General features: G+C 40.8%; 1 protein-coding gene across 1 annotated transcript in view; it reads left to right on the plus strand.

Moving 5' to 3' along the window:
- Positions 1-12,668, plus strand: part of tesk2 (testis associated actin remodelling kinase 2) — a 25,381-nt gene continuing 12,713 nt past the window's right edge. Inside the window, 4 exon segments of the mRNA XM_046877172.1 lie at positions 1-427; positions 6,353-6,517; positions 6,520-6,660; positions 10,296-10,417. Of these exon segments, the coding sequence (XP_046733128.1) occupies positions 6,437-6,517; positions 6,520-6,660; positions 10,296-10,417 (344 nt within the window). The 5' untranslated portion in view covers positions 1-427; positions 6,353-6,436.

Below are 12,668 nucleotides of genomic sequence, written 5' to 3' on the forward strand. Positions count from 1 at the left end.
TTTGGAAATTGTGAGCTATTTGGGATACAGCTCACGGAGTTGCAAAAAGGGGTTGAAGTCGGGGATATACTTCGGCTGTGTTTTGACGCAGATTGGACTCGAGAGAACGGTTTTTTATGGTGGTGGATTTTCTTAACCAGCTTTAGATTTAGAGATATTTGAAAAATTTGATTTATATATTACAAAAAGGAGGATGTAATTAGAAACAAAAGAAAAAGTCTGCGGGGGAAAAAAAAGAGCCGTCGCGTTTTGTTTACTTTTCTTCTGTATTGGTTGCGCTCGCGCCTCGCTGAAATTCTGTAGTGCACGAGAAACTCCCTGTTTATGGATCCATTTGGAGGAGAAACGCGTTTATAATGTCGTCCCCTGAAGTGCAATGGGAGTAAATAAAGACTCGCACAACTTCAGGACAAGACGGACAATCAAGGTAAGACCCCCAGGTGTCTGGAAGCCATGCACGAGGAATACAAGAATTGCACCTTTGCAGTTTCCATTTAATGCAAGATATTGTGTGTGTGTGTGTGTGTGTGTGTGTGTGTGTGTGTGTGTGTGTGTGTGTGTGTGTGTTTGTTTGTTTCACTTGTTGCATGCTTCTGGTTCTCCAAGACCATTAATCTGCAGCACTGTGCATTTTGTGCATGCTCTGCAGACTATCCTCCTGATGCATGCACTTGATGAAGAACCATGAAGTTCTGCATCTCTTCAGATCTTAACTTTCATTTCCTGATGAACTCCTCAGTCATGTACCTGCAATAAGCGTAATCATGGTTAGGTATTTCTTGGTAAAGAGGTTGCATTATAACTGGGATCAGCACGTGAACAGTTTGAATGGATAAAGATCAGCAGAGTTTAGTTGGTTCTTAACATCCAGAAGGTCAGATTGATGTATTTGTTGGTCTGGACTGCAGTGTTGATGTGGGTAAAAGTTCACCTGGGGAGTGTTGATTTATGATGTTGGGTTGAGGGGAATTAACCTTTTGCAGGTTCCAGGGTTGAGTTGGTGAATTGGTCTTTGGGGTGTGACGAGGTTTTGAGAGGTTTTGAGTTGAGTGTGGAGTGGTGGTGGTGTGTACGGTGTTTAGAGTCGGTATGTTCAGTTTAAATTGTTAAAGGTTTGGTTAATTTGAGTGTTAGTGTTATAAGTTGGTGTTTCAAAGTTTGAACCGGCTTTTGAGTCTCTGAGGAGTTTAGTTGGCTTTTTGTGGGTTGAAAGGGTTGAGTTGGTACCGAAAAGACTGGGTTGAACTTTTGAGGGTTGAGTTCAACTTTTGGCGGTTGAGTTGGTGATATGAGGACTGGATTCAACTTTTGAGGGTTCAGTTGGTGCTGAGGGTCGAGTTAAACCCTTGAGGGTCGAGTTGGCACTAAAAGGACTGGGTTAAAACTTTGAGGGTCGAGTTGGCACTGAGGGCCGAGTTCACCGTTTGAGTGTTGAGTTGGCAGTAAAAGTTGGTAATAAAAGGACTGGGTTAAACCTTTGAGGGTCGAGTTGGCACTAAAAGGACTGGGTTAAACCTTTGAGGGTCGAGTTGGCACTAAAAGGACTGGGTTAAACCCTTGAGAGTTGAGTTGACACTAAAAGGACTGGGTTAAACCCTTGAGAGTTGAGTTGACACTAAAAGGACTGGGTTAAACCCTTGAGAGTTGAGTTGACACTAAAAGGACTGGGTTAAACCCTTGAGAGTTGAGTTGACACTAAAAGGACTGGGTTAAACCCTTGAGAGTTGAGTTGACACTAAAAGGACTGGGTTAAACCCTTGAGAGTTGAGTTGACACTAAAAGGACTGGGTTAAACCCTTGAGAGTTGAGTTGACACTAAAAGGACTGGGTTAAACCCTTGAGAGTTGAGTTGACACTAAAAGGACTGGGTTAAACCCTTGAGAGTTGAGTTGACACTAAAAGGACTGGGTTAAACCCTTGAGGGTCGAGTTGGCACTGAGGACCGAGTTCACCGTTTGAGTGTTGCCTTGACACTGAGAGGACTGAGTTAACCTTTTGAGTTGGCCTATTTTTGAGTGTTGAATTGATCTTTCTCTGGATGGGTTGGTTGTATTGTGTTTAAATGAGTGCTGAAATGTCGCTTTACAGTGGTCGAGACTTTATCAGCTGTTTTACTGTTGTTGTCCCTGAGGAGTGTTGAGTCAGCCCTTGACTTTCGGAGTGCCCTTTAGAATGTTGATAAGCCCTCTGTTAGTGTTGAGTCAGTCCTGATGGTGTTAAGTGAAGAGTTGCTACGACTCTGGAGTGCCTGGTTGGGACATCACTGTTAAGCCAGGCTTTAGAGTGTTTGGAAGGTTTTTACAGGGAAGAATTGGCCCTTGATGTGTCGCTTTGCTCATTACAGCGTTAAATTTAGCTTTTATATATTTGGACGAGCTCATGGGTGTGTGGTGGCCCTTTGAGGGGTTGGGTTGGTTCACTGCACAGCGGAGTCGGGTTATATAAGTCCAAATGGACACAAAGAGTTTAATTTACTGCTGTAGGTGCCGATTTAACACCTCGAGTGATAATCCAGGATCCTTCTCACTTCTCCACCCTCACCATGTGTGAACTCGTTTCCCGATTGTCATTTTCTTTCACTCGTTCCTGCTAGCGCTCGCACCGTGGCTGCCATGGTGTTCTCCAGAGCTTTAACCTGCAGTGGGAGATTCATCATATGGGCCCTGCATGCATGATAGACACTTCTTTATCTTCTGAAAGCTGACTCTGACATTTTTCAGAAAAGGAAATATCCGATGTGTTTCGCAACGTGTTTGTACAAGCAGACGATTTAGTTTCGGATGCTTATCAAAATCTCAGTTCTGATCTGGGGAATGCCAGGTATGTTATTGTTCAGCTCAGTCCAGAAAAACACCTGCAACTTTCAGGTAGTCTCTGAGAAACACCACGGAGACATGTCAGGGCAAAAAAAAACATCACAGAGTCATGACTTGTGTTGACATCCGCAGCCAGTTTCTGAAACCTGGATTTGGGGAAGTGTACGAGCAAACAAGTCACGTTTCTTAATTCAAGTGTCGCTATTATTATAAAACTTCTGACATTTATAAAAGATATTTTATTAAAATGCATTGATCTGAACAATTCACTGGCTACAGACTGATTTCCATCCAAAAAGATTCTTGACCCGAAACGTTCCTGTAGATGCAGTCTGACTCGAACGCCATGAAGGTGTTTGTAGATGTTTATGTTGCTGTGTGATGAGTTTTTGTTCATTATAATCCTATAGACAGCTGACTATCTGTTTCTTTAACATACAGAACATCCCAGCTTGTAGAGATGGTGTCATAATCCTGACCAACTTCTCCAGCTTCCTCATCTTGTCTTTTATTCCCATTCCAGAAATGGGTATTTTGTGGTGAAAAATACTGATGTATCAAAAGTATTCACACAAAGTTCTACACACAATTGTGATGCACAATTGTCAAATTTTCCCTTCACTTTTACACACACAAACCTGGTACATAAAGATATGGTTTACAAGGGTTGGATTAGAAGATCTCGCTAAATGTAGTGAATTCTGCACGATTCAGTTTAGCAACTCGCGTTTCGTGACGCACGACACATTTGAGTCGAATCACAAATGGTTTCTCTTGAAACGTTCGGTTGCTCAATTCCCTTCTGCCTGAAGAACCGCGCGAGAACTTTAACGCCGTGAACGCGGATATTTCTTAAGGGTGCTGTTGTACACCAACATGAGGAACACCACACATTCGATTGAAGTCGAGTCGAATCGCACATCTAAATACGTAACGTCGTGCCTTCATCTAATGGAAACGCAGCCCAGTTCTTAAAACCGGAGAACCGAACACCGTGCTCACTCTGGCAGTAAAGTCGGTGAAAAATAGGAGTGAGATGCCTGATTAAATATAGACTTCAGTGTTGCTCCAGCTGCACCATCTCCGCTCTCTGCTTCCTCTGTCCAGAGTACGAGAGGATCCACGTCAGATGCACTTTTACCCGCTCGGCGATCGGTTTGACCCGGCCTCTTGAGAGGAACAGCTTGAGGAATCCTGGCAACTTTCACGTTTTTTTTGCCTCTAAATTGGGGTGCGGTACGAAACTGAGAGAGAAGCTTGTGTTTAGGTCCTGGCAAAGCTGCACATTATCTCGCTTTTTTTTTCTCTTTTCCGTTTAGAAATAAAACGTTACGGCGCCGCAGTTCATCCGTATACTGAGTTTTTTTTAGATGAATGAGGGGAAACGCTTGGTTCATTGGTACGTGGTGGAAATCAAATGCAACATCGCTTTTAATGCATTTCAAGATGCTGGTCAGTGGAAAAAAAAACTTTGGGGTGTCATAATATCATAATATATAACATAAATATATATATTGTGATAATGTTATCATGATTCACGTTTTCTTGAGATTTTGCCAGTATTGTGATATTATTTATATATTTTTTTAATAAAACAACAGGCGATTTCAAATTCAGTAAATATAATTGTGTAACATATTGTTAACAATTAAAATTGTACAACTAGGAATTTATTATTTAGTAATTAAATTGATTGCAATTTAAACTACAACACTTGTGCTAGCAGCCAATTTACCAACGTTTATATATTATTATACGATAGCTACTTTTTATTGAGTGAAAATTTTAATACAATTTAACAATTTAACAACCTCGCTAGCGTTTTCTTCAACCCGAACGCTACCAATACCAGTGCTGTTATGGAAACATGGGACGTCGTAAAAATGCGCTAGCTAGACTAGTTACCTTGGATTGATTAGGGTTGCGTCAAAACCCGTTCTGTCAATTATCATCATCATTTGTAGGCATTCATTCTCTCCTACACAGTATCCTCACAAAGTTGTGGACACCTGACCATAGGATTTGTATGCATGTCCTGTTTGGAGCATCCCATTCCACATTCAGTTCAATTCAATTATATTTGTTTGGTGTAAGTTTATTGCATAGAAGGTAGTAATTGTTTTTTCCTAAAGAGCAAGCCAGTGGTGACTGTGGCAAGGAAAAACTCTCTTAAGACGGTATAAGGAAGAAACCTTGAGAGGAACCAGACTCAAAAATGGAGCACATCCTCATCTGGGTGGCCCCGAATGTCCATTCATTGCACATTTAGTCCCTCATTTCTGTTATAATAACCTCCACCATTCTGGAAAGATGTTCCACAAAATTTTGTGGAAATTTATTCAGCCACAAGGGTCTTAGTAAGGTCAGATACTGACAGAGGTGAGGTGAGAAGGCTTGTGAGAACAGTCAGTGGATTCATCCCAATGTGTTGATTTCAGAGCTCTATAGTTGGGGGTCTTTCACATCTCCAAAACCATGTAAAGAATATTCAATTCAATTAATGTTTATTTGTATAGCGGTTTTAACCATGAACATTGTCTCAAAGCAGCTTTACACAGATAAATATCTTCATGGAGCTGACTTTGTGCACAGGGACATTGTCATGCTGGAACAGGTTCGGATCTCCTAGTTTAAGTGAAGAGAAAATTTCATCCAAAGACATTTTATACAATCCAACTTTGTGCCAAAGTTTGGGAAAGAGGCACATATGGCTGGAAATGTTAGGTGTCCCAATACTTTTGGCAATACAGTGTAGCTAAGCTAAGTGGTAACTTTTACTTTTGAGTTTAATGATAATATTGTAATAACTCAGCATATAATAATGCTAATAATAATTTGTTTTGTCAGGTTTGTTGTATAGGTGGAAAAGTCTTGACATTTTTACACTCAATACCAGGTGTTCCTCAGGGGTCGAGTCGAGGTCCGGTGCAGTTTATTTCACTGATCACATATTATTTGTTCTACTCTGTAAAAGAGCAATGATGTAATGTAAAGGTTTCACTGCCATTCAAGCCACTTACTAACATTAGTGATGACAAATAAATTATTGCCACTATGCTACCAGAGTCTCGAAGATGGGTTCAAGTAAATATTTATCTCACCACAAAGGCGTTCCTGTTTTGAAAGAGCACCGCGTCCAGGCAAACACATAGAACTCAAGATGGCTGTAATCAATCTGTAAACAGAGAGGGAGCAAAGTTTACTTTTTCAGCTTCGAAAAAATGTGCTCTTTTTGCCTCGGTTTGTTTATGACATCGGTCCATGTTGCCCCATAGTTCATCTTCTCGTTCTTGAGCAAACAATCCTTCTTACAATTAAAGGAAATGTCAGTGTTTTTCCCAAATGTAGTAATATTTTTACGTCATTTGGATTACGTAAAATAAAAATGAAACAATGACTCAAATTTTTGGTATTTAAAACAAATGTTTTTCCCCCTCACGATTCAAGCTTTTTACATCTCCGTTATGAGGAATAATGTGACCGAGAGTGAGTTCATGTCTAGATAACATCGATTTATGTCTCTTCTGATTTCACAGGTCTGAGGAAGACCGTCACTGCGTAGAAAATGTGAAGGCCTGATTAAAGACTTGTCCGCCACATCAGTCGTGCAGCACTTAGCAATGGAGAGGAGCAAGCGCAACTCCATTGCTGGGTTCCCCAGGCGGCCTGATCGACTGGAGGACCTGGACGAGCAGTGTTCGAGGCAGAGACAGGTCCTGCCCAAACGGACAGGGTGTGTCCTTCTTCCTACCGTGCCCTCATCAGTGCCTTCTCCTGCCTGACACGCCTTGATGACTTCATATGCGAATGGATCGGCTCCGGGTTTTTCTCAGAGGTTTATAAGGTAACGGAATTTTGTTCTGTTTATGCTGCTGGGCAAGTCGATCCAACGTTACGTCCTGTAGTACCTTCTGGTCTTCTTAAAGGTCTTGTTTTATAAAACGCATTGGACTTTGATCTTCGAGGTACACCTGCTGGAAGGTGTGGACGCGTAAGGGTTTTTCGGTAATTGCGTCTTTTCCGTCTAATTAACACTAAGAGGCAAAACCAAGGAAGTTGCTGTGGTGTTAGAGGAACAGGAAACGTCAGATCATACTGTTATGGAAGTTTAGTACGCTTGAAGTAAGGTCGCTTCATCCCACCACACCATAATTGGAAAAGAATGGTGTGTTGAAGGTAGGAGGAACAAACTGTTCGGGCCAGGTGGCCTTAAGGACAGGAGTTAACGACCCCTGGTCTAGATGACTGAGGCCGATGTGATTCGCATCTCGATGCATAGCTAACGATACGATACATTAAAGATAGATATGAAGCTGCTACTGGTACGATCAGACTTCAATTCAATTCAACAGTATGATTCGAAGCAATCCGATGCAATGTTAAAAAAATAAGATGTCCAGGAAGTTACAGCTCTACCTCTGCCATGTTAATCTATCTGTATTCTACGTGACTCTCAGGACACGCCTCTGTCTCCGTAGCGTTGCGATACTTCATATTCACGTAGCAGCAGCGGTGCTGAGAGAACTCGCTCAAGAGACGGTTTAGCGACGAGAAAATCCATTTACATATAAAATATTGGACACAAAATCGGTCACTTTCTAAATTTATAAAAACCAAGCGCATCTACTAATAATGATATATCAATAAATCGTTTTTACCGATGCAAATGCGTTTAAAAACGATGCACACTCTTTCTTTTAAAGCGGTGCATCACATTGTTAACTTTTATGGCGATGCACCGTTACAAATCAGGGAATCTCATCATCCCTGCTGGACGTGCAGAGCTGCTCGCCTGCATCCTCTCTCACTTCAGATGAACCAGGGACTGTTGGGATAGTGGAGATTCTTGAACGCCACTGTTTATGCTTCAGGAGGTTGAGGGGTGGTGTTGGAACGACCAAGAGGTTTATTATAAGAGTTTAAGACCATTTAACACGATCAGGACTTGTGACAGATGATTGGTGTGTATGTTGTAGATTGACCGTCAGCCCCATTGCATGTCAAGAACTGGTTTTGTTCTAACTGCCCCATGTCTAGCCCTGTTAGATTTTTATCTGCATCCCTAACAATGGCATTTATTCGCCTCATGATTTCCCATTGTTGGCTTTTTTAGTGTGCCATTTATACCCAAGTAATCTCTTAGAAACAAGTGGCTTAACCTTTAAAACAAACAGAAAACAATGGGACATGGATTGCATTAATTCTTATTATGGCCTGAAACTTGATCAGATGGCCATGCTTGAATGGTTTCATTGTTGATCCGGACAGATGACCATGGTGGAACGGTTTAATATCGGATCCCAAACTGATTTTTTCAAATACGCTATGAAACCTATACCCATGTTTGAATGGTTTTAGAAATCATTTGAATGAATGTATGTCTATGGTTGAATGTTTCCTAAGACAGGAAAGTGGATACCCAGGTAGTAAGGTTTCACAGGAGATTGAACCAGATGGCCACGGTAGACAGAGTTTGAACAGATCTCCATGGTAAAAAACATAAAATCCCCAAGGTGGAAAGGTTTGATTTGTAAGGCTGGAGGTGGACTTTGGGACCAGATTGTCATTGGTTTGAAAAAAGAGAATACATTTCTAATAAATTAGGCAAGTTTTCTAGCTGATTTATATACACTATACTGCGTTACATAAAAGTTTGCAGACACCTGGTCATACGTTCGGTGCTTTTTGAGCATCACATTCCACATTTAGTCCAAATTGTCTCTTATAAATCCTTATAAAACATTTTGGAATGTACTTGTGGACATTTGTGTTCATCAGCCACAAGGGTATTAGTAAAGTCTGATGTAGGTGAGAAGGTGAGGAGACCTGGGGTGCAGTCAGCGTTCACATTCATCCCAAAGGTGTTCAGTAGGGATGAGATCAATACTCTATAGCAGGCCACTTAAGATCTTCTTCTCCAAATCATGTGGACCATAATAATCTTCATGGAGCTGGCATTGTGCACAGGGGCATTGCCATGCTGGAACACGTTTGGGTTCCCAAGTTAAAGCTGAATTTGATTATAGACGTCCTGTACAATTGTGTGCCTCCAGCTTTTTGGTAACAGTTTGGAGAAGAACCACATATGGCAGGAAGGATCAGGTGTCCCATTACTTTTGTCTGTATAGTGTATGAAGCACACAGGTTTGAAGAAAGGGAATATTCTGCTTTACACTCTGGTATGATGCATATAATGGATTGTTCCTGTCGCACATGTGAACTGTTAGCTAGAATGGTTGTGTAGCAGGTCGTCTGGACCACTGTATACTTTATAGAGCGACTGTCTGGGCTTGTGTTTCCACCAGACTGCTCGCTCTGCAGTTGGGCTGTAGATCAGCGTGAGAACATTATACATGGCCGTCTGACTCCTCATGTCCTCTCCTCAGAACCAGAATCAGATCCAGACATTTTCATCACCACTCGCCAATTGTTGAGATATATGTGTGGAGTTCAGTCCCAAAGTCTTTTACTTTATTTGATTAAAACCGGTGGATGTTTCTGAGGTGGACGTTCTTAAAGCTTTGCCTCCACCGCTTTTGCTTTTGTTATTTCCAATAATGAGTATGTAGTTGCTACAAAATGCTAATCTAATAATCTAATCTAAACTAATAATAGCTCAAACAATGACTATATTATTGTGTGTGTCCTTTCTGGAGACAAGTTCCTCTCAGGTTTGTCCTACCTGAAGAAGTTCCTCTCTAGCTGTGGTGGAAACAATTTAGATGAATCCATACTCTCAATCGTGTGTGTGTGTGTGTGTGTGTGTGTGTGTGTGTGTGTGTGTGTGTGTAGCCGCAACTCTCTCTGAACTAGCATCAATGTAATGACATATTGTGACCTAAACCAGTCATTTGGGTTGTTAGCGTTGGCAATTTTTTTTGTAACACACCACAGAGTTTCTTCTGTGCTCTGTGCTCTGTGCTCTGCTTAAGAAGTTCTGGCCAAGACTGATTCTACTTTTTTTTTCTTTTCACGCACTTGTCAACGAAACTTCCTGTGGTTTTATCGCTCGACATATTTTAGTCCATGAAAGAAGCTTTGACATGAAGAGGAAATGAAGAAATGTGTCTGAGTGCAGGTTATCTGACGATCCGAGAGAGGTTTCACGCACCATGAACGATTAGTCATTCCTTGTCAAGCTTTAATCACCGTGAAGAAGGTTGGAGGATTGAGATCTTCTCAGCCTGCTGGTGCACAAAGCATTTCACTTGAAGTTCTCCTGGAATCAAAATCGGTGTTGTTAGTCAAAGTTTTTGAAGAAAGTCTTAAAAACGTTCATGCCCTGCCTCCTGTCCTCACCCTTTTCCATTCCATTGATTCTTTTCATCTGTTTTTAAATTCTTAATTCTGATTGGTTAGAAGGGGTTGATTAGTTTTCTCTAAACGAAGCATGACACGGTGTATTATTCCATTCTGTTGTGATGCGATTCACATCAGCACAAGTATATATTTTGTATATGTGTGTGTTTGTGTGTGTAGGTTCGTCACAAAGCCTCAGGCCAGGTGATGGCTCTGAAGATGAACAAGCTGAGCAGCAACCGAGCCAACATGCTGCGAGAAGTGCAACTTATGAACCGACTCTCACACCCCAACATTCTCAGGTCAGACACACACACACACACACACACACACACATATATCAATAATAGAAGCCATGGTGCATCATATAAAATTCTGGATTAGACTTTCAGACGTTACAGAGGTTTTCCAGCAACATAAAATTAATGGGAAAGTCGATGCAGTTTTTATTCTCCTCATGACCAAAACATGATCCTAAAACCTTCCGAATGGATTTAAAAGAGGTCTTTGTAAACGTTTTGAGCTCGTTACTATAAAAGAATAAGCAAATGGAAAACCGTCGACCAAATTTCAGTGCCAGAGAAGTCAGAGAGGCAACCATGAGGTCAATTTCAACATGATGCTGCCACCACCATGCTTCAATGTTCAGATGGTGTTCTCAGGTCGAGTCGCACAATAGAGTTGCTTAAAGGTTAAAGGTTACAAGGTACCATGTCATAGTCAAGAAAAGTGCCTGCTGTTATTCTGCAGCATAACAAGTGTCTAAACATAATATTAAATATAGATAAAAAGCCCTGTTTGTGATGTCACAAAACAAGCTTTATAGCGTTTAGCCAATCACATACGATATGCAAATGAGCTAATTACTTTTGGATGGTGTGATACCTTGTAAATTTTAATCCTACATGTAATAGAGTTAATTTTAGAGTTTAGAGTTTGTTGTTAAAGAAACAAGACATGAATGTCTATATCGGTCAGTATATACAGATATAGAGTGGTTGGTCAGTGCTGTAAGTAGAGATGAGGTCATTGGTACAGACGAATCTTGAGCGAACTCGGAGAACACTGGACGTGATGAAGCTTCAGGGAAGACGTGCATCGTAAAGCTCCGATTCTCATCCCTCATCTGTTGATTCGATTTGTAGTGTCTGCCGTTTTTTGTGGCCATCTGTGGAAAACTACAGTCTCGTAAAAAAAGAAAAAGAAAAAAAACCCAGATGTGCACATTTGTCTATAAATGGAACCGCAGTTCAGACGGCTCGTTCAGGATCACTCTATTTCCGTGCTCTGTGTTTGTACAGCAGAATGTGTGTGAGAGAGAGAGAGAGAGAGAGAGAAAGAAAGAGGGGGGGCTTGTGTGTGTTTTTCACAATCACGTCATTGTTGTGTCCTGCTGGAACGGGGGCGAAAGGCCCCGAGCGCTGACTAAGGGGGTCTTTGTTATTTGGAAAAAGACCCAACGAGTAAATGTCAGACCTGTAGTTTATTACGCCATAACTCCCCGGAGTCACTCCTTAATTGGTGTGGTGTGGTGTGGAATTGCCCCGGGTGGGGCAACGGGGGACCCAGGGGATCAGAGGCTCTAATAGATAGACACTAGATTTAAATAGACCTATAATACGAATGGCTTTTTTAAAGAGCATATTAATAAATCTAGTGATTCTTTTTTATCATACTGTAAAGACTTTCCTGCACTGGATACAGTTCTGCTGCTCGCTTCATAGCTGCCGGTTTTACAAACAGATTCACTCGATTTAACACTATTGTGTTCACTTTTACTGATCATTATTGTTTTCTAAAGATCAATTGCTGATCACTATTATTAACATCCAATCACTGATCGCCATTATTACCTATAAACTAATCACTGATCGCCATTATTACCTATAAACCAATCACTGATCACCATTATTATCTATAAACCAATCACTGATCACCATTATTACTTTTAAACCAATCACTGATCACCATTATTATCTATAAACCAATCACTGATCGCCATTATTACCTATAAACTAATCACTGATCGCCATTATTACCTATAAACCAATCACTGATCACCATTATTATCTATAAACCAATCACTGATCGCCATTATTACTTTTAAACCAATCACTGATCACCATTATTACCTATAAACCAATCACTGATCGCCATTATTACCTATAAACCAATCACTGATCACCATTATTACCTATAAACCAATCACTGATCACCATTATTACCTATAAACCAATCACTGATCGCCATTATTACCTATAAACCAATCACTGATCACCATTATTACCAATAAACTAATCACTGATCGCCAGTGTTACCTATAAACCAATCAGTGATCACCATTATTACCTATAAACCAATCACTGATCACCATTATTACCTATAAACCAATCAATGGTTGCCATTATTACCTATAAACCAATCACTGATCGCCATTATTACCTATAAACCAATCACTGATCGCCATTATTACCTATAAACCAATCACTGATCACCATTATTACCAATAAAATAATCACTGATCGCCATTATTACCTATAAACCAATCACTGA

The sequence above is a fragment of the Silurus meridionalis genome, chromosome 20, assembly GCF_014805685.1.
Source record: "Silurus meridionalis isolate SWU-2019-XX chromosome 20, ASM1480568v1, whole genome shotgun sequence".
Classification (NCBI taxonomy): domain Eukaryota; kingdom Metazoa; phylum Chordata; class Actinopteri; order Siluriformes; family Siluridae; genus Silurus; species Silurus meridionalis.